The 24,028-nt window shown below is 48.8% G+C and overlaps 1 protein-coding gene across 1 annotated transcript in view; it reads right to left on the bottom strand.

The window, feature by feature from the left end:
• The window catches only part of LOC119453755 (sodium/iodide cotransporter-like), a 64,022-nt gene that overhangs the window by 16,864 nt on the left and 23,130 nt on the right, over positions 1–24,028 (bottom strand). The window contains exons 4-5 of the mRNA XM_049668050.1: positions 21,210–21,277; positions 3,733–3,890 (exon numbers count right to left, since the gene is read on the bottom strand). Of these exons, the coding sequence (XP_049524007.1) occupies positions 3,733–3,890; positions 21,210–21,277 (226 nt within the window). The remainder of the gene's footprint in view (positions 1–3,732; positions 3,891–21,209; positions 21,278–24,028) is intronic.

Below are 24,028 nucleotides of genomic sequence, written 5' to 3'. Positions count from 1 at the left end.
ACGGGTGTTCTCGCATTTCGCCCGCATTACCTTGCGTGTACGTTGATCTGCGACGGTTCAAATCTCCACCTGTAAGCCATGTTTCAGAATAACAGAGAGTATTTCTCTTTAAAAAATATTGTGTTAACTGTAACGCTTTTGAAATCTTGTTGCAATGCGTGAGTGTTCCTGTTGACAGGAAGAATAATGGCAACGTGTTAATGATTATGTAGTTGACGACGCGTTTCACCAGCAGCAGAATATGAAATGTCACTGCAACGAAATGAATATTGAGGTGAAATATGAATATAAATATTCAGCTGTACTAGTGCCACTAAACTGGCTGCTCATACATACATATCCGGTAACTGAGCCTTCGAATGACGTGCATACTATGGGATCCAGTAGACGTGCATTAAAGCAGCAGTACTACTTCATATGGAAGCTCAGGAAACAGAGAGGTGCTATTATTTTCCAGCTCGAGCATTTTCCTGTATCGACTCTTACACACGCGTTTCGCGCAGTGATTTCAGGAAAAAGCTGTGACTGGCTCTCAGCAGTCAGAAACGTTTTATTGCGATAGCAATTATATGGACACTCCAAAGCAGATTTCTGCCGTCGTCGTCGCCATTGCCGTGAGGTTCCGTATGACGTCAATGGCGATGAAATCGTCGCCGCGCTCCGGACGCTTTATGTGCGAGTAAAAGGGCGCTAGGGAAGCGCGCTTTCACAGGGAGCGAACGCACGTGGAAGAGAAAACGCGCGTTCTGCGCCGTGCTCCCTGAAGGGCTGCAGAATTAAGCGTCTCTTTCCTCCTTTCCATATACAGAGAGCAAACGCAAGTTTTTTCGTCGCGCGAAAGGCTGTGAGGGGACGGGACAGAGGGAGGGGAGGCGACGTTTAGCTGCGGCAACAAATACGTATTATTGCGATAGCAATTATATGGAAACTTCAACCGGATTTCTGCCGTCGCCGTCGTCGTCGCCGTGAGGTTCCCTATAGATAAAATCTTCGCCGCGCGCCGTATGCCCGAGCGGAAGCGTGCGGGGACGCGCGCTATCACGGAGAGCGAGCGCACTCAATGACCCACGCGCAAGCAAGGAAGCCGGAAGCCAGCGCCGGAGGGAGCGCGGGGGGGGGGGGGGGGCGCACTTCTACTCTGCCAACAGCGCGCGTCGCTCGCTCGCCCGCACAGTCTCTTATCTCCACACGGCTCTGACCTTTATGCGCCGTGCATTCGCCGCTCAGTTTCCGTTGAAGCGATAGACCGCACGTACCTTCGCCCGCTGCGCGGCGTATGCGCTCGCTGCCAGCGTTTTGACAGTCGTTGGCTGCAGTCATTCAGTGTGATCTATTCATGTTTGTGCGTACTCACACCACGCTTGTTCATTCAGATAGTAATAGTCGGGCCACATTTTCCAACGCACGCTACACATGCAATGCTGCCCAGATCGGCAGTGCAGCGCTACAGGTGTGTCCCTTCGCAAGCGCTGCCCATGGGAAGTGCTTCTCATCAACACCACCGTTTCACACGCGCCTTCTCGTGGTCATCGAGTCTCTCTTCATGTCGGTCTACTTACGCCGAAGCACACCTGCTTACTTAATCAGCTCATGTTTACTACAATTCATATTCCTACCAAAGCCGCTCGCCTTACTTCGTATGACATTGCTGTGTTGCTATCGCATTCATTGCTTCGCCCTTAGGGCGAAACTGTGACATTTTTTTAACATAAAAACGCCGCACGCGTTCGGCGCGAACGCGGGCAAAACGCCGACGCCATCGAAAACAGTTCTGCGCGTTGCTGCTGCGGCTGCATGTCCAAGTTTATACAGCTGATAAAACTACTGTCCTTACTCCGTATAGCTCTCTACTATTTTGCTATCGCAATTGGTGCTTCGCCTTTCGGGTGAAACTGCGACAAATTTTTTTACAAAATATACGTCTGAGAAAGCATAGCTGCATCCTTTGAGGCTTGAGCGAGCACATTGTCAAAAAATCACAGCATATCCACGGGGTGAATGATGATGAGTGGGCGAAGCTCCGGAGGGAACAATCGGATCTCCCGCTTAAGGGGACGCTAGCACAAACGCGTTAGAAACGTGCAGGACTCTCTAGTAAGGGGGAGCGGCCACAGCGTCTTACGCTGTCATTTACACATGCCGGAACGTGCACCGCGTTTGCCGACGCCATCACATAACTGCCGAGAGAGTATACCCCCCGTATTCATAAACGCTCCTCGATTTGAACTTGACTTGCCACCGCTTTGGGCAGCGCGTTCAAAACGCGTTGAAGGTAAGGCGGAGAGGCCACAGCGTCTTACACCAGCTTCTTACACGGGCCGTAACGCGCTAGCACAAACGCGTTAGAAACGCGCTAGAAACGCGGCCTTTCGTTAATGTTTGGTATTTATTGCCATCGTGGTGCGTGTGTCCATGTCCGCTTCGTGGCGTAGTGGGCTAACGCCGCGCGCTCCGAAGCGAGGGGTCCCTGGTTCGATTTCGCGCTGCGGACACAACTTCGGAATTTTGTTTCTCATTTTTCTCAGACTGGTTACACACTACTACTACGACGACCACGACGGGGACGAACGGGTGCCGCTATAAGGAGCTTCGCCCCTAAAACAGTTTTGACGCGCATCGGTATACCGCAGGTGCCAGATATATTTCAACATCCCGAATACCTGGGTTTAAATCAGCGTTTATGCCTAAATAAATGGCAAGAGCGACCCAGGCTCGCAAAAACAAAGTTCCATAGAATAGCAAAGCTTTCGGTACTGCGGTAGCTTTAGTTGAGAATATTTTAGAACAATTTTAAAGATCATAGGCACGACATGCCTTTGTTCACACCTTGAAATACATTTTTAAGCCAAAGTAACTGAATGAATCAGTGTAAGGTGCCTCTGTAATAATTTTGGCAAATTCATTTCATCTCGAATGAAGAATACTAGTGTTGGGGTGTAGTCCATCATTATTATACTAATTACATAAGCGCCAATATGAGGCAAAACTAAAAAAATGCTTGAGCTTACTTCATGTGCAATTTTGGCAGGACATATGCCTGAAATGCAGTTGTGAACGCGTTATTAAGATCTGCGACATTATAGCAACCCACTTCAATGTAGCTGACGTATACTTTAAGCCACGTGGTTATGAATGTGCGTTAGTACTATAGTTACCTTCAGCAGCCGAAATATCGGCATGTGACACCATTGCTTGTACGATTAAGGGGAGTAAAGATAACTGCAGATGGACAATAAATGCTAAGGAGCGCATATTTGCGTATTCCTTTTTTTTTTTGCACCCCACGTAGGCTATTATCACACAGTCAGTTGTTCCAAACAATGAAATTTCGGAATGTGCGATGACTAATCTTGTACGTTTATTAGAACAACATGCTCCTGCACTAGTTGGTTCGTGCTTGCTGGTTTAACAGGAGCTACTTCTGTATTTGTTTTGTTTTTTCATCCTGTGGTAAAGTGCGCGCTTTTTAACCTGGTCTGCTATTTATAGAAATGGTGTTCTTGCACTGTCAAAAAATGAATAAAAATGGGCTCGTTGACTGCTAGTTTAAACATAGGCGAAATATAAATTCAAAGGTTCTGTACAACCAATGGGCATCAACTTGCAGTATAGAAAGCGAACCACCCTTTGCTAAGTTTGTGTTCACACATACAGTGAAGAATGTTATATATTGTAAAAAAAGATACTATTATGTTTATTGTGCTTCCAAAATCCCTACATTTGTTTACTTACTCTCCTATATACATCCCGGCGTCCATGTCACTCAGTGGCTGAACCGTTGAGTTGGCGGACAGCGAGTCCACCATGATCTTTGCAAACAGTGCGGTAGGGGCGACCAAGATAATAATAAACTGCATACAATCCGTCCACACCACTCCACGAAGGCCCCCCTAAAAATCACATAGGACGTAAACAGGCAGAAGCTGAGACGAGAACGGTAGTTTAAATTTCAGCTAATAATAGAAAGAACGTTTTTGTTTTATATCGCCTCAGAGTCACATATCTAACATTAGAAAACACTCACATCAAATTAGGCAATCACAATCCTCCAATTTTTGAGAGACAGGGTGTAAAATTATTGTTAAACTAAAGCGTAGAATCCGCGCAGAACCAGCAAAGACTTAAAAAATTACGCATACTGATTTGAAATCTTCAAGTGCGAATACCTTCATAAGTGCTAGGAGTGAGGGAATGATCATTATTACACAGACCAAGCTGATAGTATCCGAAGGTGGGCGGCCACCCTATTCCAGGTAGCCGTGGCCCTGTGCTGGTAGCCTAGCAATGTTCACCAGCCGTAGCTGGTCCTCAGCTCTTAGGCTTGTCAGCTGGGCCTCCCACTTGTCTTCTGTTGGTGCTTGGATGGGTGTTGTCCGCGGGTTGCTTTTTCCATTCGCAGAGCATGTGGTTAAAGGTGTTTCGTGTATTGCCGAACTGGTAGTATCTCGTACATGTTGAGGAGTACATGGCCCGCACTAGAGTGCCGTGGAGGTAATTGCCCATCTGATGTCGGCGTAGTATGACGGCTTCTTGTCTGTTAAGTTTTCAGTGTGATGGAGGATATTCTCGCCTTTTCTTGTTATGTTCCAGAGTGTTGTAGTATTTGCTTTCGATAATCTCGTATTGGTCTGACGGTAGACGATGTCAAGCCCATCAGGATATCGGCCGCGCAAGACAAGAATGCATGGGTTCTAGATAATGTTAAGAGTGGTCTTGATAATTATACCTGCCCGAAAATTGTGATAGGCTGCCTGCCACTCTGTGACGACGATTACCGGCACGTCCCATCGGCAGGTCCGCATGGGAATTGCTACGGCGACCTGTTTGGCTACCTCAATGTCCCTAGCAACTACTGACGCAGCTGCTATCTCGCGTTCTGCTTGTTGGTTACGGAGCTAAAATATCTCCCTGCCTCGTATATCGCGGCATCCGTGTATATTATTTCTGCCTTATTGCTATCTTTGTTGAACATTTTTGTAGCGCTGCGGCTCTCGCTTGTCTTCTGTATCTGTTGTATTCTGGGTACGTGTTTCTTAGTATGGGTGCTACGTGTATCGTTGCTCTCAGGCTCGGGGGTACACTTTCAGGACTATTTTGTTCTTCTTGGAGAGGGTATCCAAGTCTTCTTTGATTTGTACGAGCAGTGGTGAGTTTAGTCTTTATATTTGGTTCGTCTTGTGAGCATCCGCCAAATCTTCCGAGGTAATATGTACCTCAAGTTTTAGCAGTATTTCTGTTGACGTGATGGGTGGTAGTCCTATTGCCAGTTTGTATGTCTTTCTTATCAGTATGTATAGCTTGTCCCTTTCACTACTCTTCATATTGTGACGGAGGGAAGAAGCAAGACGGGAAAATATATTTACAATATTTACACGATTGACAATGATTCACACCACCAGTCAGTCACTGAAGCGTCGTCTTCTTCAGCCCCCCAGCTCGTGTTCCTCTTCCTCGTCATGTAGCAATATTGTGCGGAGCCGTGTAACATATGTCCGCCCGGCGTGGAAGCGCCGTCCCGGTGCTTCCTAGGTAGAAGAGGACTGGTAGCGTTTGAGGCGGCTGACATGAACGATGTCGTGGGAAGTCTGGAGGAGCGAGTAATAGGTGTGACCGGAGAGATCTCGTAGGTCTCGTCGGTCACCTGACGAAGGACCCGATAAGGACCGGAGTAGCGAGACATTAGTTTTTCAGAGAGGCCGACGCGGCGGGTCGGAGACCATAGAAGGACAAGATCCCCGGGAGCATAGTAAGCGTCACGGCGACGACTGTCATAAATGCTTTTCTGTTTGATATGGGAAGCACAAAGGCGATGGTGAGCAACTTGGCGTGCTTCTTCGGCTCGGGCAATGACGTCGCGGGCATACTCAGACACGGGCTCTTGAGGGGTAGGCAGTATTGTGTCAAAAGGCAATACGGGATCGCGGCCGTACAACAAATAAAATGGCGAGTAACCGGCAGTGTCGTGGCGCGAGGAATTGTGCGCGAATGTGACAAAAGGGAGAGCAGTATCCCAGTCACGATGGTCACCAGACACATACATGGAGAGCATGTCCATTATTGTTCCATTAAGCCGCTCAGTAAGACCGTTCGTCTGCGGATGGTATGCAGTAGTAAGTTTGTGTTTGGTAGAACAGGAGCGGAGCAAGTCGTCCACAACTGTAGAGAGGAAGTAGCGACCCCGGTCGGTAAGAAGTTGACGAGGAGCGCCGTGGTGTAGAATGATGCCGTGCAACAGGAAGTCGGCTACGTCTGTTGCACAGGAGGTTGGGAGGGCTCTGGTGATCGCAAACCGAGTTGTATTATCGGTTGCGACGGCAATCTACTTATTGCCGGAGGTAGATGTGGGGAAAGGTCCCAGGAGGTCTACACCAACGCGAGAGAAGGAATCGGCAGGAACGTCAAGAGGTTGGAGTCGACCAGCAGGGAGCGCAGACGGCTTCTTCCGGCGCTGACATAACTCACACGAAGCGACATAGTGGCGGACAGATCGGTACAGACCAGGCCAAAAGAATCATCGCCGGACCCGGTCGTACGTACGAGATTCCCCAAGGTGACCAGAAGTTGGTAGATCGTGCAGCTGGGACAGAACAGTGGTACGAAGATGCCGGGGAATGACAAGCAGCATCTCAGATCCGGTAGGGTGCATGCTGCGCCGATGTAGAATGCCGTCCTGGAGTACGAACAAGCGAAGGGAGGGATCGCTTGACCCAGATGTGAGCTTGTCCACGATACCATGTACGGTTGCATCTCAGCGCTGCTCGGTACCGAGGTCAGCAAAAGCAGATAGCGAAAATACAGAAGCATCGGTCGCAGGGACATCAGGAGGGTCGACTGGATGGCGGGACAAGCAGTCAGCATCTTGGTGTAAACGGCCGGACTTGTAGGCACCTGTGTACGAGTATTCGTGTAAGCGTAGCGCCCAGCGCCCTAGGCGACCGGTAGGGTCTTTCATGGATGAAAGCCAGCACAGTGCATGGTGGTCTGTGGCGACCTTAAATGGGCGACCATATAGATAAGGGCGAAATTTCGCCACTGCCCAGACAAGCGCAAGACACTCACGTTCAGTGATGGAATAATTACGCTCAGCGGGAGAAAGCAGACGGCTGGCGTATGCAATTACGCGGTCGTGATCTCGCTGATGTTGGCATAAAATGGCACCGATTCCATGACCACTGGCATCAGTGTGGACTTCTGTAGGAGCAGACGGGTCGAAGTGCGCCAGGATGGGTGGAGACGTCAGGAGGGAGATAAACTTCGAGAAGGCGGTTGCCTGCGCAGGGCCCCAGGAAAATGAAACTGTTGCCTTCAGAAGAGCAGTAAGAGGACGGGCGACTTCCGAAAAATTGTGCACGAAGCAGCGGAAGTATGAGCACAGACTCACCAAGCTCCGGACATCTTTAGTACAGGTTGGGACAGGAAAGTTCTGTACGGCACTATCTTTGTCCGGGTCTGGGCGCACACCAGATGAGTCAACAACATGACCGAGGATAGCAATTTGGCGGCGGCCGAAGTGGCATTTAGATGAGTTAAGTTGAAGGCCAGCAATACGAAAAGCAGAAAGAACGAGCGAGAGGCGCTCCAGGTGCGAGGCAAATGTAGGAGCAAAAACGATGACGTCGTCTAAGTAACGAAGACAGATGGACCATAGGCCATGCAGGAGTGTGTCCATCATGCGTTCAAATGTAGCTGGAGCATTACATAAGCCGAACGGCATGACTTTGAAGTGGTATAAGCCGTCGGTCGTTATAAAGGCAGTCTTCTCGCGGTCCAAGTCGTCGACGGCAATCTGCCAGTAGCCGGAACGAAGGTCGATGGAAGAAAAGTACTTCGCACCGTGGAGGCAGTCGAGGGAGTCATCAATGCGTGGTAGAGGATAAACGTCTTTCTTTGTGATCTTGTTAAGGTGCCAGTAATCCACCCAGAAGCGCCAGGTGTCGTCCTTCTTTTTATCTAGAACGACAGGGGACGCCCAAGGACTGGATGACGGTTCGACGATACCTCGAGAGAGCATCTTTTCGACCTCCGTGTGAATGACTTGTCGTTCATGCAAAGACACGCGGTATGGTCGCCTGTGAATAGGGTGTGCGTCACCGGTGTCAATACGGTGTGTCGTCAGCGAGGTCTAGCCTAAAGGGCAACCATGCAGGTCAAAATGTCGCTGAACGAGGCAAGCAGGTGGCGTAACTGGTCGGCGTGGTGTGGCGGAAGATCGGGAGCCATCATGTTTGTTAACTCCGGATAGACAGCCGGCAAAGAAGATGCAGAGTCAAGGGTAGACGACGTAATATCAGCAGTCAAGGTTGATAACTGGTAATCTTGGGAGGAGGACAGCGCACCCAAGGCTATGCCTTGCGGGAGGACGTGGTCCCCAATTTCAAAGTTTACGAGAGGAAGGCTGGTGGAGTTGTTGGTGATACTGACGACGGTGTGCGGAAGAGCAACGTGATGGGCAAGGAGGACGTCCGTGAGAGGAGAAACAATATAGTGACCGTCAGGCACAGGTGGAGCGGGGGAGAGGAGGACGCAGGTCGTGGCTTGTGGGGGGAGTCGAATGTGCTCAGCTGAGCACAGTCTGCTGGGAACTTCCTCGGGTGGGTCAGGGCAAGGTAAATGGAGTTGAACAAGTCCAGCGGAGCAGTTGATAAGTGCGGAGTGAGCGGATAGAAAATCAAGGCCTAGAATAACGTCATGGGGACACTCTCGAATAACAGTAAATAATACAGATGTTTGGCGGCCAGCGACGCCTACACGAGCGGCACACATTCTTATTGTGGCCAGTGTTCTTCCATCAGCGACTCGCACAACACAGGACGCCGCAGGTGTCAGGACTTTAGTGAGCCGTCGACGAAGCTGGTCGCTCATCACAGAGATGTGCGCACCGGTATCAAGCAGAGCAGTAAGAGGGACACCATCCACATACACATCAAGTAAATTCCTATCCGTCGGTAAGGTCAGTAGAGGTATTGCAGTCCGGGTCGATCTTGCAGCGTCACCCCTCGGAGCTGCACCCGTCAGTTTCCCGTAGAGCGCCGGTACATGGGGGACGGAGAACGGCGAATAGGGGGTGAGCGAGACAGGGGACGTCGTGGTGAGGGTGAACGACTCTGCCGTGTAGATGCGGACGCCTGAGTAGAGTAGTATGGCTCTGTGGAATCTTCCGGCGGTGGTCGAGTACCGGGTGAGCGGCGGTAAGGCGGGGACGCAGACTGATATTGCAATGACGTCCAGGTATTGCGGCAGTGACGGGAAATGTGGCCAACGCGTCGGCAGTTGAAGCAAATCGGCCTGTCATCGGATGTTCGCCATTCAGCTGGCTTGCGAAAAGGCCGACAGGGGTACTGGCGTCGCGAAGCAGGGATCGTAGGGAAGGCATAGGTATCCGATCGGTTGACGGAACAGACAGACTGAATGCCAAGGTTCGCCAACTCTTCGCGTACGACAGACTGCACGAGGGAAATTGTCGGTCGAGAATCGGTAGCATAGGTCTGGAAGCCAACCGGTGCCGCGGCTTCGATCTCTCGCCGAACGACACGAACGAGGCGCTCGGACGTTGGCGGCTGAAGCGGAGAGTGAAGATCCTCGCACGACGACGTAGCAGCTGTGTTTGGAAGACGCGTGAATTGGTGTGCGATGCGACTTTTTGCTTCTTCGAAGCGTCCGCATTCATTAATGACGTCGTCGATGGTGGAAAAATTCTTATATACGAGCAGATGAAAAGCGTCGTCCGCTATGCCCTTCAGTACATGGTTCACTTTGTCTTCTTCCGACATCCGCTCGTCAACCTTGCGGAAAAGGGCGAAAACATCCTGGATGTACGTCCGGTATGATTCGGTCGACGTCTGGACGCGAGACCCAAACTCCTTTTGCGCAGCTCGCTGACGGCCAACAGGCTTGCCGAATAACTCGCGGAGCTTGCTTGCTTGCTTTATCCTCATCCGTGGCGCTTACCCATTACGGGGGATTGGCCAAGAAGCCGGCGGTTAAAGGTTAAACGCAACGGGAGATGGAAAAAAAACTAGACGGAAAACTAAATCAGGGTGAAGTATAGTGTTTATGATAATTTGGAAAGAGATTTACAGGGCAGAGACAGAATTAAAATCATTGTTCAGACAGAATTAAAATCATTGTAATTGTATAAAAACAGCACAAAAATTTCGAAACACCAATTAGCGATTTAATGAGTTATCCAATTATTTATTTCGAGAATTAACTGGGTAGTCTTTTTGTGTCACAGATATAGTCACAGAGGGCCACGCAGATGTTCCTGTGGCTAAAGCCCGTTGAAGAAGCCTCGAAGGAGAGGATATTTTCAGTAGTTAGTGAAATACCCAATTTACGGAATGAAAATTCGAATTTATTCCTCTGATTCCTAAAGCGATCTTTGCTTGCATTGCTCCCAGCTAGTCAATTCTTCATCGTGGTTTCTAAACCAGACCCGTCCGGTGCCTTGCAGCTAGAAAATTATGTTTGCCAGCATAACAGTTGGATCCCACTTGTTATGGGCGCTGACAAGCTCGTACATGTGGAGCCACTCATCGACGTCAAGGCTGTCGGTCCCCGAAATTGTGCCTGGGTCGCGGGGCTGGGACAAGATGACCGCCGGAGTTGGGGTAGCGGTTGCTCCTGTCGGCATGGCGGCTGTCCCAGCACCGGCTCCAGCGGTCGTCATGTTGTTAGTGGCCAGGCTACGTCCGCTGCGGAGCTCCGTCGTGCACAGTAGTACCCAGCACTTCCACCAAATATGTGACGGAGGGAAGAAGCAAGACGGGAAAATATATTTACAATATTTACACGATTGACAATGATTCACACCACCAGTCAGTCACTGAAGCGTCGTCTTCTTCAGCCCCCCAGCTCGTGTTCCTCTTCCTCGGCATGTAGCAATATTGTGCTGAGCCGTGTAACAATATCTAAGTACGTTGTACTGTAGGTGATCCTGCTGATCACCAATGTTTGTAAGAGATTTAGGGCGTCTTGTTCCTTTATTCCATGACTTCTAGTTATGACCCTCTTCACCAGGTTAGTAACCTGCGTAATTATTCGTTTCTTGAAGCCAGTGCTCGGTGGCAAGCCCCACTCCATTCTTCTGGAAGACCTATCCAAGGATTCGAAGTGTATTAACCTTTCGGATGTGGATTCCATTCAGCGTTACATCGGGATTAGCTGTATCTTGTGGGGGCCGCCCTCTTGTTTTCTTTCTCAGAATCGGGAGTTCCGATTTCATAGGGGCACGTCATAGTCCACAATCATCCAGGTACCTTTCAGTTCTCTCAACAGCCTCCTGTAAGGCTTCTTGCTGTTTTCCAGTCGATACCCCAAGCGTCCACATGGTTAAATAATCTGCATACAGGGCATGTCAAATTCCCTCCACTCAACAAGAACGTTCGTAGGATGCTGAGTGCAAGGTTGAAGTGCTAGAAAACCAATTAGAACAAAAACAAAAATTTTCAGAAAACGCACAAGGTGCATGCTAAAGCAGCTGACAAAGATTCCAGGAAAGCACAAGGAAATACCTTGTTGTTAGTGAGCTAATATATTTCCAAATTAAATAATAGTTAAGGCTATATCTTCGGTCTCAATAAAGGAAAATAAAATAAAAGACAGCTTTCCACTCGATCGAACCGAACACATTACCACAATCGACGACTACGGCGCTGTACATATTCCTTGATATGGAATGATGCCCCATGCATTATTTTGCTGGACTTTGGCTTAGGGCATCTTTAAATGAGTGTTAGCTAGATCCGCTGACAGTTATTGTAGCGGATATAGAAAACACATTAAAATGCAGACGTCACGCATCACGTTAACTGTAGAGCAAGCAAGTGGCCGAAATTTCCCCTTATGCATAATGAGGCATTCATGATGACTTAGTAACACGAAGAGACCAGAAGCGCTGACTTTCAATACACGTTTTTTTGAAACAAGTGGGATAATATATAGGATCATTTTACTGGAAATACGAATGTCACCCAGCAGTGACATCAAAATTGGGGCGTGAAATTATTTGAATGTTCGAATAGCTCGATTCACGCATCGTATTCGATGTTTCGAATACTCAACATTTTGAAGATCGGCATTTTTTGTGAATGGCCTGGCCATGGTCGGTGCCTCGGCACGCGCTATCTTTATCTATACAAGGTTCGACCAGGTCGACCGGGCTGATTGGAATGATTAACGCTACGGTAACAGCGGCAACGGCAACAAGCAGCGCCTATGGAAAGCACGGAAGCCTGTGCGAAGATCGGGCCGATTAGCCACCTGAACGCACGCTGGTCGCATCCAATATGCGAGTTCAGTGTCCGCACACGCAGTCCCTCAGTTCGGAGCTTTCTACCCACATGCGAGCACACAGACGATAGGGACACGTGCTCTCGCAGTACTTACCGGCTTGTCGACCACGGACCTGAACACCGCTTCAACGGCCACCATTATAACCTGTATGTGTTATCTCGCGACCGATGACTGATGGGCCACCCGTAGGCAAATATTAGTGCTAACCTTTTCGCTAAGATGTGCGGTCTATTATCACATCGACCGGTGGTAAATATTTGTCTCGACCAAACTTCTTAGTGGCCAAACTGTCTAGCCCTTTATGTCTAATCGGACAGCGCCGTCGGGTGTCGGCTACTGAATCAACGCAGATCTGGGCCGCGATCTTGCACGCGTTCGAAAAGGCAACGTTCGGTTTCCTCTCACGCGATTGTCCACGCCGTGCCGATAGAAGAATACAAACGCTAAAAAATTGAAAACCTTTTTGTACATGCAGGCAGCGTTTTTGCCGCATGATAACGTTTCACATTTGTTAGCCGTTAGCCGGTGAAATTCGGTCACCAGAAAAAGAACAATTACAAGTGTCAATATAATAGTATTGGTCTTCAGCATAGAGGCGAATACGACTATATTTGCTTTTTCAGATTTTTACGAATTTCCATTTCAGTCAACCCTTCAGAAGGAACCAAGTGTTCTCTGAAATCTTGGGATCTCTTCAATAGAAAGGGCTTGATTGAGGTGCCCCTTTCCCTGCAACTGGCGCAACTAACCGCGAAGGGAGCACCTGCAGGGACGCGAAACATTAGGTTCACTAAAAGTGCACGTGACAATACCAAAAGATTGCGCGACTGCTGCGAGGTGGCGAAGAGTCAGAGAACATAACTGTTTGCTTTGCGAAGCTGTTTTTCAATAGTTAACGAGCAAGTTGTTAGCGGTTACTGCTGGGCGACATGTTTTTTTAACAGGTAATGTTGGTGCAGTTTTACAGGGTCAATAACTTGATGTTCCCGCCCTGTTGCCGACAGAGATGACGAACTGCTGCAGTAATTTGAAAAAATGAAACGTGCATGAAAAAAGCCAAGGGTGACTTCCAGCACAAGTTGTTACCATGGTCGCCGTGCATCAAGGGTAGATAAAATTTTGAAAGAAGTAGATGGGCAGGGTGAAGCGCCACCAGCCCCCCCCCCTCCTCCCCGCTTCTGCCGTATCACAATTTGACACCACCAAACATCTGGAATGCCTAAATTCCAGCCTATGCTCTGAATTCGTGCGTCCGCTGTGAAAGAAAAAAAAAAAGCTTATGAACCGCATACTGATCATATGTGGCCTATCAGCTGTCAACTTTTACGTGGGAGTGGTTCAGCTAGATCCCTTATTATAAAAGTAGAAATGATTCCAAACACCTATAGTTATCGTGGACTTACTGGGACGCATATTTTGTCCCCCATATATTTGTACACATGACTCATAAAGTATCAAACTTTGTAGTCGAGAGAACAGTATTACACCCAACCGCAGGACACCACACTTGATGAACTTTCTGGCCCCGACATACAGTACTGTAAGATGTCCGCAATTTTAGCGGCTATATTGAGCCTGCGCATAATATTCACCCCTAAGCAGTCTCAAGAATGCAGCGGTGAATGACCTTTAGGAGAACGCTTACACAGGCCTCCCTCCCATCGCTTATTGTTCGCGCCTACGTATGTCTTCGCCTGTGCCATCTTCAACGCTTGCATTGCAAAACTCTTCATCCTGACGGGGTGGTTTCTTGTGTTCGCGTGTCTGGAACAAGATCTACAGGGTCATTCGGCCTCTTCAGTCACATCTCAGCGTTGTCACACGTTCACACAAACGGCAGGTTCTTAAAGGGGTTCTTCGTACTCGAGGCCTGTAAGAAGTGAATGCTAACGTCGTCTTGAAACAACCGGCTTGTACTGGAGCTGTCTTGCCACACCTGATAATTTCGGCTGTTCTGGCCTGTTGTGCATTAGGTTACAGTATGCTTAATATACGGATGGAGGTCCCGCAATCAGAGACTGCAATGGGACCTCCTGTTGAATATATATATATATATATATATATATATATATATATATATACATATATATATATATATATATATATATATATATATATATATATATATATATATATATATACATATATATATATATTCTGAGACGTCGGCCGATGCGACGCCTTTATTTCCGAGCAGCCGCCCGAGTCAGAGACGAAGCACCGCACGAGACAAAAGATGATGATGAGTCGTATGTACAAATGACGACGACGATTTGCACAAATAGCGCTCACACAAGATGATGAGTCGTATGTACAGATGACGACGACGATATGCCCAAAATGCGCTCACACTAACTTCCCCCCCTTTCAGTAAAGCGGTCAGCATGACCGCAAGCTAGATAGGGTAGGTACGGCGAATGTAAGGTTTCTGGCGAGAGACGTGAACGATTTCCGTAGTGCGGCGGCGGCGGTCAGTAGCTGAGCTGAGAGGAGTGACGCGGTAATTAACGGCCGAAGTTTTTTGAAGAACGGTGTAGGGGCCGAGATATCTGTGGAGAAACTTTTCACAGAGGCCCGGTGCGCGAACAGGTGTCCACAAAAGAACTTCGTCGCCTGGGCGGAACGAAGCAATGCGACGCGTCGAATCATAGCGAATAATCCTTTTGTCCTGAATGGTAGCGGTGTTGGCGCGGGCAATTTCACGGCATCGGGCGATGCGAGCAGCAAATTCTTCAGAAAGAGACGCGGATGGAGCAGCAGGTGCTGAAAGGAGTGTAGTGTCCAAGGCGAAAGACGGCGCATGACCGTACACAAGGAAGAAGGGACTGTAATTGGTTGTACGTTGGACGGCAGTATTGTACGCAAACGTCATGAAAGGTAGGATGGTGTCCCAGTTGGTGTGATCGGGTCGAACATACATTGACATCATGTCGGACAAAGTTGGATGAAAACGCTCGGTAAGGCCATTTGTTTGCGGATGGTACGCTGATGTGGTCTTATGGCTGGTGTCAGAGGCCTGGAGGACTTCACGAAGGACATGCGAAAGAAACGTCTTGCCACGGTCACTCAGGAGCACACGACGTGCGCCGTGGCGCAAAACGATACCATGCACTAAAAACTCGGCGACTTCTGAGGCAGTACCAGAGCAAAGAGCAGCTGTCTCAGCGTACCGCGTTAGATGACCCGATGCGGTAACGATCCAGCGGTGACCAGCCGGCGTGAGTGGGAGGGGTCTGTACAAGTCTATGCCCACAATTAGGAAGGGGGTGGACGGGCATGGTAGAGGCTGCAGAGGAGCGACTGGAAGGGATGTCGAGCGTTTTCTGTGTTGGCATGACGCGCAGGAGCTAACGTATTTGGCGACAGAGATGGAAAGGCCGGGCCAGAAACAAAGCGTTTTGATGCGGTCGTAGGTCTTAAGAAAGCCGAAGTGGCCAGCCGTCGCGTCGTCGTGAAATGCTTCTAATACTTGGAGGCGATATGAGCGAGGTATGACTAGTACCCACCGGTTACCGGAAGGATGGTAGATTAATCGAAATAACGCTCCACCCTGAAGCTTGAAACGTGAAAGTTGTCATCTTAAGCGGCTGTTGGGGGGTCGTGCCAAGCCAGTAAGTCGGTCGATCAGCGTTCGGCAGTATGGGTCAGTACACTGGAGTGAGACGAGGTCAGTGGACGGAAGAAAGTCAACTGAGGCAACCGCCTGTCCCGGGCTACTGGACGTGTGCTGAGACGTGTGGCTAGATGGTGACGTGCATACCGAAGGTGAAGCATGGGCGTTTGGAGACAGCGAGCAGCGTGACAAAGCGTCGGCATCTTGATGTTGTTTGCCGGACCTATACGCGACAGTAAAGTCATATTCCTGCAAGCGCAGTACCCAACGGTCGAGGCGTCCAGACAAGTTTTTCAGGGACGACAACCAACAGAGAGCATGATGGTCGGTCACAATTGTGAATTGGCGGCCGTAGAAATAGGGTCGAAATTTTTGTATTGACCACACGATGGCGAGGCATTCCTCTTCTGTAATAGTGTAGTTGCGCTCAGCAGGAGGAAGACTACGACTTGCATAATCCCCGACTTGCTCTTCAGACTTCTGATTCCGCTGCAGCAGGACAGCGCCAATTTCATGGCCACTGCCATTAGTGTGTAGAATAGTAGGGGCGGTTGCATCGAAATGACGGAGCACGGGCCCTGACATGAGAAGTCATTTGAGGGTCTGGAAGGCGGCTTCACAGTCGTCCGACCACACAAAGGACGCGCTCAAAGTCAGAAGTTTTTGTAGAGGAGCGGCACAGGTGGCGAAGCCACTGACAAAGCGGCGGAAGTAGGACGGGAGTCCTAGAAAGCTGTGGAGTTCTTTAAGTGTGGTTGGTGGCGGAAATTGGAGAACTGCAGCGATTTTATCGGGATCAGGCTCGATGCCATGCTTACTGACGACGTGGCCCAATACTTTAATGCTTCGGCTTGCAAAGCGGCACTTTTTAGTATTGAGTTGGAGACCAGCCTTTGCTAGACACGTCAGAACTTGGTCTAGACGTTGTAGGTGCTGGGAGAAACTCGACGAAAATATGACAATGTCGTCCAAGTAACAAAGCCATGTCTTCCATTTTAAGCCACGGAGTACTGTATCTATCATACGTTCAAACGTAGCTGGCGCATTGCACAGTCCAAAAGGCATCACGTTAAACTAAAAAAGGCCATCAGGTGTAGCAAACGCAGTCTTTTCTTTATCTTGCTCATGCATTGGAATCTGCCAATATCCGGAGCGCAAGTCGAGGCTCGAGAAATACTCGGCACCTTGCAAGGTATTCAAAGCATCGTCAATACGAGGCATTCGATAAACATCCTTGCGGGTAATTTTGTTTAGCGTCCGATAATCGATGCAAAAGCGCACAGAACCATCCTTTTTTTTAACAAGCACAACAGGAGAAGACCAAGGGCTTGCTGAAGGTCTGATAATGTTGCGTGTCAGCATGCCGTTCACTTGTTCTTCGATAACTTTTCGCTCCGAAGGTGACGCACGGTACGGGCGACGGCGAATGATGCGAGAGCCGTCTGTTTCAATTCGATGAGTAGTTACACTGGTCTGACCCAGGCCTCGCGAAGGAACGTCAAAACAAACTTCATGCTTCATTAAAATGGTGAGGAGTGCATCCGTCTGGGCCGGATTGAGATCTGCACTCAAGGTGCCCTTAATAGCACTAGTGTGGCCTTCTGCGGGCGTACAATGCGCGAAGATGTGGCAGGCGAACCACTGACGACACATACCGGCGCAGCGTCGGCGAGCTTGGCGACGGTAGACCCTTTCGGCAGTAGTAGTGGCTCAGGAGTCGTATTAAAGGCTGTGAGGCTGGCATAGCCACTCGAGAACCGGACCAAGCAAGAAGCGATGGCGAGTCCTCGAGAAATGCAGCGCTGAGAAGCTACAACCAATGCGTCTCCGTCGACAATGTCTGTTGACTCAAGGGTAAGAACACGTTCTTCGTCTGGTTGTATAATAAAATCCGCTGCTGCAATGAGGTTGGGACACGGGGAATCGAAAACGGGATAAGTCTCGGTGTCGCTGATGTTGATGCTTGGGTCGCCGCACGAAATTAGTGCAGAAGCAGCGGACAGGAAGTCCCAGCGTAATATCATCTGATGAGCGCACGTCGAAAGCACCGCAAGTTGCACATGATGATGAATACCGTCTATCAGGACGCGAGCTGTGCACTGTCCGGTAGGAAAGATGGGAACGTCATTGGCACCACATAGGACAGGACCAACATACGGCGTTTGCACTTTTCGCAGACGGAAGCACAGTTCACGATGTATAACAGAAATAGCGGCTCCAGTATCTACAAGGGCGTCGACGGAAACACTTTCCACACAAACTGAGAGCAAATTGGCGGGGCGAGCAGGAGGAATTGGGATAGTCCGATACGATGCAGTTTCTCCTCCGAAAACTGCAGCCTCTAGTTTTCCGAAGGGGTGTCCACAACATGCGAAGCAGCACGCAAGGGCGATGAGGAACGGCGGTAAGGTGAAGGAGAGCGACGCCGGGGCGAGCGGGATGCTCGAGCCATGTCCTGGGAAGGTGAAGGAGAGCGACCAGAAGAGGTTGTGTGCGGTCCGGGAACGTACGAGAGCCCTGGTATCCTTTCTCGCTCAAAGGTGTCATAGCCTCGCCTTTCACCCGGGTGACGCCCGGGAACGCAGGAGTCAAACCTATGTGCGCTGTTTTGCTGAAAGGTAGCATAGCCCCGCCTTTCATCGTGCTGACGCCGACGACAGAAGCGAGAAATGTGGCCGAAAATACCGCAGTAGAAACAAACAGGGCGCGACGACCGCCACGGAGAGTAGTACGGCTGTGCAGGAGTATTCGCTGCCAGCGAAGCTAGGGGGTCGCGGTTAGCTTCGGCAGGTCGAGACCGAACGGTCGAGGGAGGCCGGGAGGCAATTCCGGCATAACTTGGCGGACGAAATGGTGCAGTAGACTTTTCCATTTTAGCGTTTGTCATCGACGCCAGTTCGTCCTTGATCATGTCACGCAGTCCAGTAGGAGCGGGGCGAACGGTCGCAAGCGTCGCAGGTCCAGAAAGGTGTCCGTGAAGTTCCTCCCTGATGAGAGTGCGTATCAGGGCTCGCAACTCAGCATCACCGTTGAGACGAGGGTCGCAAGAGGCGCGTGGCAGGCGAATAGACTGGAGCGTGTCTAGACGCTGGCAGGCCGTGATAATATCCCCAACGCAGTGTGGGTTCTGCATTACGAGAGCATTAAAGGCGACCGTGTTGATGCCTTTCAGTATGTGGCGAACGCGATCAGCTTCCGCCATGTCACTCTGTGCGCGGTGGCAGAGAGCGAGGACGTCCTCAATGAAGTACGTATAGGACTCGTCCTCCTCTTGTATGCGCGTTGCCAGCTTCTGTTTCGCGACTGCGGAGCGTCCAGAGGACATGCCGAATATCTGGCGAAATTGCTGGGTGAATGATGGCCAGTCCGAAAAGTCACTTTCGTGGTTAAAAATCCATGTCTTCGCAACTTCGGTTAAGTAAAAAGCGACATACCGCAATTTGTGCGTGTCGTCCCAATGATTGGCGTCGCTGGCTCTGTTGCAGTGATCGAGCCAATCGTCGACGTCGTCGCCGCGGAGGCCGGCAAAGACGGGAGGATCTCGCTGTGTGGTGTTCACCGTCCAGGTAGGCCCAGCGGGCTGAGCAGAGGTGGTAGCAGCACCGGTGGACGGGTTGGTTTCTGCCATCACCGTGGTAGGCAAGAGCAAACGACGACCGGATCGGAGCTCCAGGGGAATCAGAAAAGTAAGAGGACGTGGGAATCGAAGCACTCTCCACCACTTGTGAGACGTCGGCCGATGCGATGCCTTTATTTCCGAGCAGCCGCCCGAGTCGGAGACGAAGCACCGCACGAGACAAAAGATGATGATGAGTCGTATGTACAAATGACGACGACGATATGCACAAATAGCGCTCACACAAGATGATGAGTCGTATGTACAGATGACGAAGACGATATGCCCAAAATGCGCTCACAATATATATAAGTAACTGGATTTTTCAATGGGCCAAGCGTATTTAGGGAAATGAGCAGCACAACTTCGCGGATATCTTAGGGTTATTTATCCAACAGTGTCGGTCGGTGGGCCGATCTTTTTCAAGGGATGCAGGAAAGTCTCGCAACAGTCTTTTTATATCTTCAGCTTTTTTGTTTCCTCTCTCTCTCCCTTCTTTCTTTTTTGGCGTGTTCTTTCTCTACCTGAAAATATAAAAAGACTGTTGCGAGTACTTCCTGTATCCCTTGAAAAAGGTCGGTCCACCGACCGAAATTGTTGGGTAAATAAACCTAAGATAACCGCGAAGTTGTGCTTCTCACACACACACACATATATATATATATATATATATATATATATATATATATATATTGCCACGTGGTTTATTGACGTGTGAACGTCAAGGAACGGCGACAAATGACAGACACACGTCAAGAAGCGGCGGGGCGAGGATGCGGTAGGGTCCATGATTTCGGGCCAGTAATTTAGACGAAAGGCCATATATGTATATATATGACATGTTCTTGGACCTTACGACTTCTGCTTTCTTGAACTTCAATAAATTTCGGGTTGTTACGTGTAAAAGCCACAATCTCATTAAGAGCTACGCCGTAGACAACCCTGGATTCTTTCACATGCATCCATATCCCAGTGGACGAGGGGTTTCCCTTCACTTTCGGATTTAAGTGCGGCTGCCACAGCCGCGATCAAACTTCAAGCTCAGCAACACAACGCCATACGCTGTAAGGAACGGCGGTGATTCGGTTTTGACAGGTCACTCAGTATGGATACATCACTAGGTAGACTTGCCTGAGAATATTCTATTAGAAAAGATAAAGGCAAGAGGGCCAGCCATAGTAAATTCCGGGCTTATACTCGAAAATAGAAGGGAATAACGTGTTTGAAAACGCCGTACATGCAAAAGACTGATAAAGGTGACATCAAAAAATAAATAAAGGAGGTGATAGGTAGCCGGGATTGTCAAGCATATTCATGTATGTCCACGATATGCGCAGCGATTCACATTCCTAAGCTGCGATAAGACACTGGGGTAGCAAGCTGAGGTACTCTATATCTATTACGCAACTCTGCTTTAACAGTAGCCGAAAAAGTGATCGTAATAAGAGTGGAATATAGCAGTTTGCGTAAGTAAGAATTGTTGGGGTAGAAACGTAGGAAACTCGAGATTGCGCAAACACGGCAAAGTATTATTCAATGCGGAAACTGAAAAGCTATTGACATCATTGATTGCAATATCATTCTCTTGACTAATTTTAAAAAATTCTAAATCATTAAGTTGTGCACAAGAACTCATCCTAACATTACTGTTCAAACAGAGCAAGAAGAAGAATACGATTTTCATACCAATGCTGTATAGATTGTTCCGGAAAGTCCAATGGCAATGTTGCACCACAACAAGGGAGCGTTGAACACTGCAAAAGGTCGTTTTATGAAAATTTTTACGAACAAGATAGAAATGGCGGTGTGCGTTGTTCTTGAAGAAGGCAGACTAACTAGCATGCAAACAATGCGTGATTGTGTTTTCAGCACCCGCACTATTTGACTAGAGCGAAACTGTCTTGCCAGGCAAATATTTACCGACACCAGTAATTGTTGACGCAGAAACTGGATTTCGCAAAATATATAATCTCTGTTCGAGCACGCACATTGCTGTCACTCAGTTTTTTTTTTATGATTGTCCATTCTCCTGAACAGAAGCCTAACACCACATTTTGCCTAGGCGAAATCCGCTGGGCCAGTCTCATGCGTTTGTTAGGGCAGCAGTCTTTACAAGGCGAGCACGTGCACCAGTTGCGTCTTTCTAGCTAGAGTAATCTGCACTTTTGTCAATTAAGCTCGCGAAACTGCCGAGTTCATTATGTGGAACACTATAGTAGAGGTCAACTGATTAATTTCAACCACATGGCCTTTTTTCAACGTGTGCCTAAACTAAGTTCACGAGCGTTGTTGCATTGCGGCTTAGGTCACCTTAGTTTGGAATTGAACCCGCGACCACGTGCATAGCCGCTGAAAGCCGTCGTCATGGCCTGGCGGTATAATTTCACCTAAATGGCGAGTTCAAGCCACGTACGACAGGCATAGTACATCGTATGCCGTTGTCGCGTAGATGTAGTTACATAGCCCAGTCAGCCTAAGGTGCAATAGGGTAAAATTGAAAGTTCAAAAATACAGAACGATCATCAAGGGCGCGTACATCTACCTGCACTGGTGTGGGGGTAAGCCGGCTGTACCAATACTAACACGATTACGAAGCCTAGACGCAATGCTACTCGCCTTATCACAGATGGATGTTGTGTTTAAAAGAACCGAGAAGCATGCATCTACCATACGTCTATCTAAAGCACAGAAAAACGGCATGAAATAATAAATATTGACCATTTGGACATTTGCCAGCGCCGCTAAAGGAAGCGTTGTGGCGAGTACACAATAGCAGATCGGTGCGTTTGCTTTTCGTTGTTTGTTGCCTGTCGCCCTAGGTACGTGTGTACAAGTCTGCCTCCAATAATAGTTGGATTCTGAGTAAGCCCCAATATCCGAGCTTTCCTTACCCCGTTCGCGTGCAGTTGCGTTCTCCTTTGCGTTTTTTTTTTTTGCGAGTACAATATGCTCTGGAGAGCCGCTTTGACGAGGAATATCGTTCGAAGGATGTGGTTGGAGTGTAATCGACCCCGCTCACTTCTCTATGGCACGCGATGTACGCATGTCGCTATTTCACATATCCTAATCGGTCCCGTCGCCGTTTCAATGCACTGAAAAGGCTCCAACGTCAGAGAGTAAACGTTCGTGTTTTTACCACTACCCATTGGCTGCGCAGTCTAACATTCCCGGTTTTTCAGAATATAGGTTTGTAAGGGGTTTATTAGTGATCGGAGCAGCGCAGCGTCGACAGTCAAACGAGCCACAGCTTTCAAGCACGAGCGCCGTTGCGAGCCAAAGCGCTGGACCCACTAGCGTCTGGGCAGACTAGAGCTGGACCCACTAGTGTCTCTCTTCGCTACAGGTTGTGTGGTATTTTTCAGAATATAGTATTTTTATACTATTTATATAGTATATATACTATATATAGAATATAGTATCTTTTTCAGAATTTCGGTTGTGTGGTTCGAAAAAGACAACCAGCTCTGTGCTCAAGCACTCAAAACCTCATATAAAAATTGACACCTCTGCACCCATTGTCGACACATGGCGTTAGCAGTCGGTGTTCCACAATTTTCGACATACCATCTCACTCTTACAGAGAGTTATGCGCAATATCATCTCTATGCGATCTGTACATAAATGAGAGTGCGTGTGCGTGTGTGCATGATTTTGTGTTGATTCCGCCTGCAGAGGCAAACTTGCGTGGCCTAATGAGTAGAGTGTCTGGCTTCTGTTCGTGAGCTCATTTATTCGAATCCCGCCACTGGTGACTTTTATTTATGTTTCGTAACGAAGAAGGGCAGCCGCTGCCTAAGCCGAATCAACGCCTGCGTGAGCTCTTAGTTGCTGTGCTTGACTGAACATTTTCGACTGCTGCCCATTCACCCGCGTTCCGTTGCAATAATCATCATGCAAATATTCATACAATTTAATTTTACGTATATTTAACCAGCACATAACGGCGACGGCAAAAATTTGCCTGGAGTGCCCATGTAAATCCTATCGGAATGTAAAAAAGAACCTTTAAGTACGCTTAAGCTTCGTCTTTAAGAGTGGAACGCGATAGAGCTCTTGGACGCTGTTGACGCCGACACCGACACCATATTTTCTGCGACATGGGGCCCGATAAAAATTTACAAAGGCTCGGTTTTCAACATTCCCCTCAATGTTGCCTAGAACAAAAGTAAAGCGAACCACCATCAGAATTGGAGGACACTTAAGCTTCGCCTTTAAGAGTGGAACGCGATAGCATTCAAAGATCCCTGGCTGCTTATCACAATTTTTTCTTATATATTCAAATTACAATCCGATACTATCACGTCTGTACGTTGTGGTTAAGTCGTACTTTACGATTTTCTGACGGGTTTTACTTTGATAAATTCAATTTTTGTTCACTAACGTTTTGCGCCACGTGAAGGGCCCGCCCGGTCGGGCTGGTTCGGGATTACATGGTTCGGCATGATTATTTTCGCCAGACGCCGATGCTTAACCTCGACGCCGACGCCGGATGTTCGGCGACACGG

The sequence above is a fragment of the Dermacentor silvarum genome, chromosome 5 (assembly GCF_013339745.2).
Source record: "Dermacentor silvarum isolate Dsil-2018 chromosome 5, BIME_Dsil_1.4, whole genome shotgun sequence".
Classification (NCBI taxonomy): domain Eukaryota; kingdom Metazoa; phylum Arthropoda; class Arachnida; order Ixodida; family Ixodidae; genus Dermacentor; species Dermacentor silvarum.
Note: the sequence above shows the minus strand (reverse complement) of the source record. Positions and strands in the feature narration are given on the sequence as shown.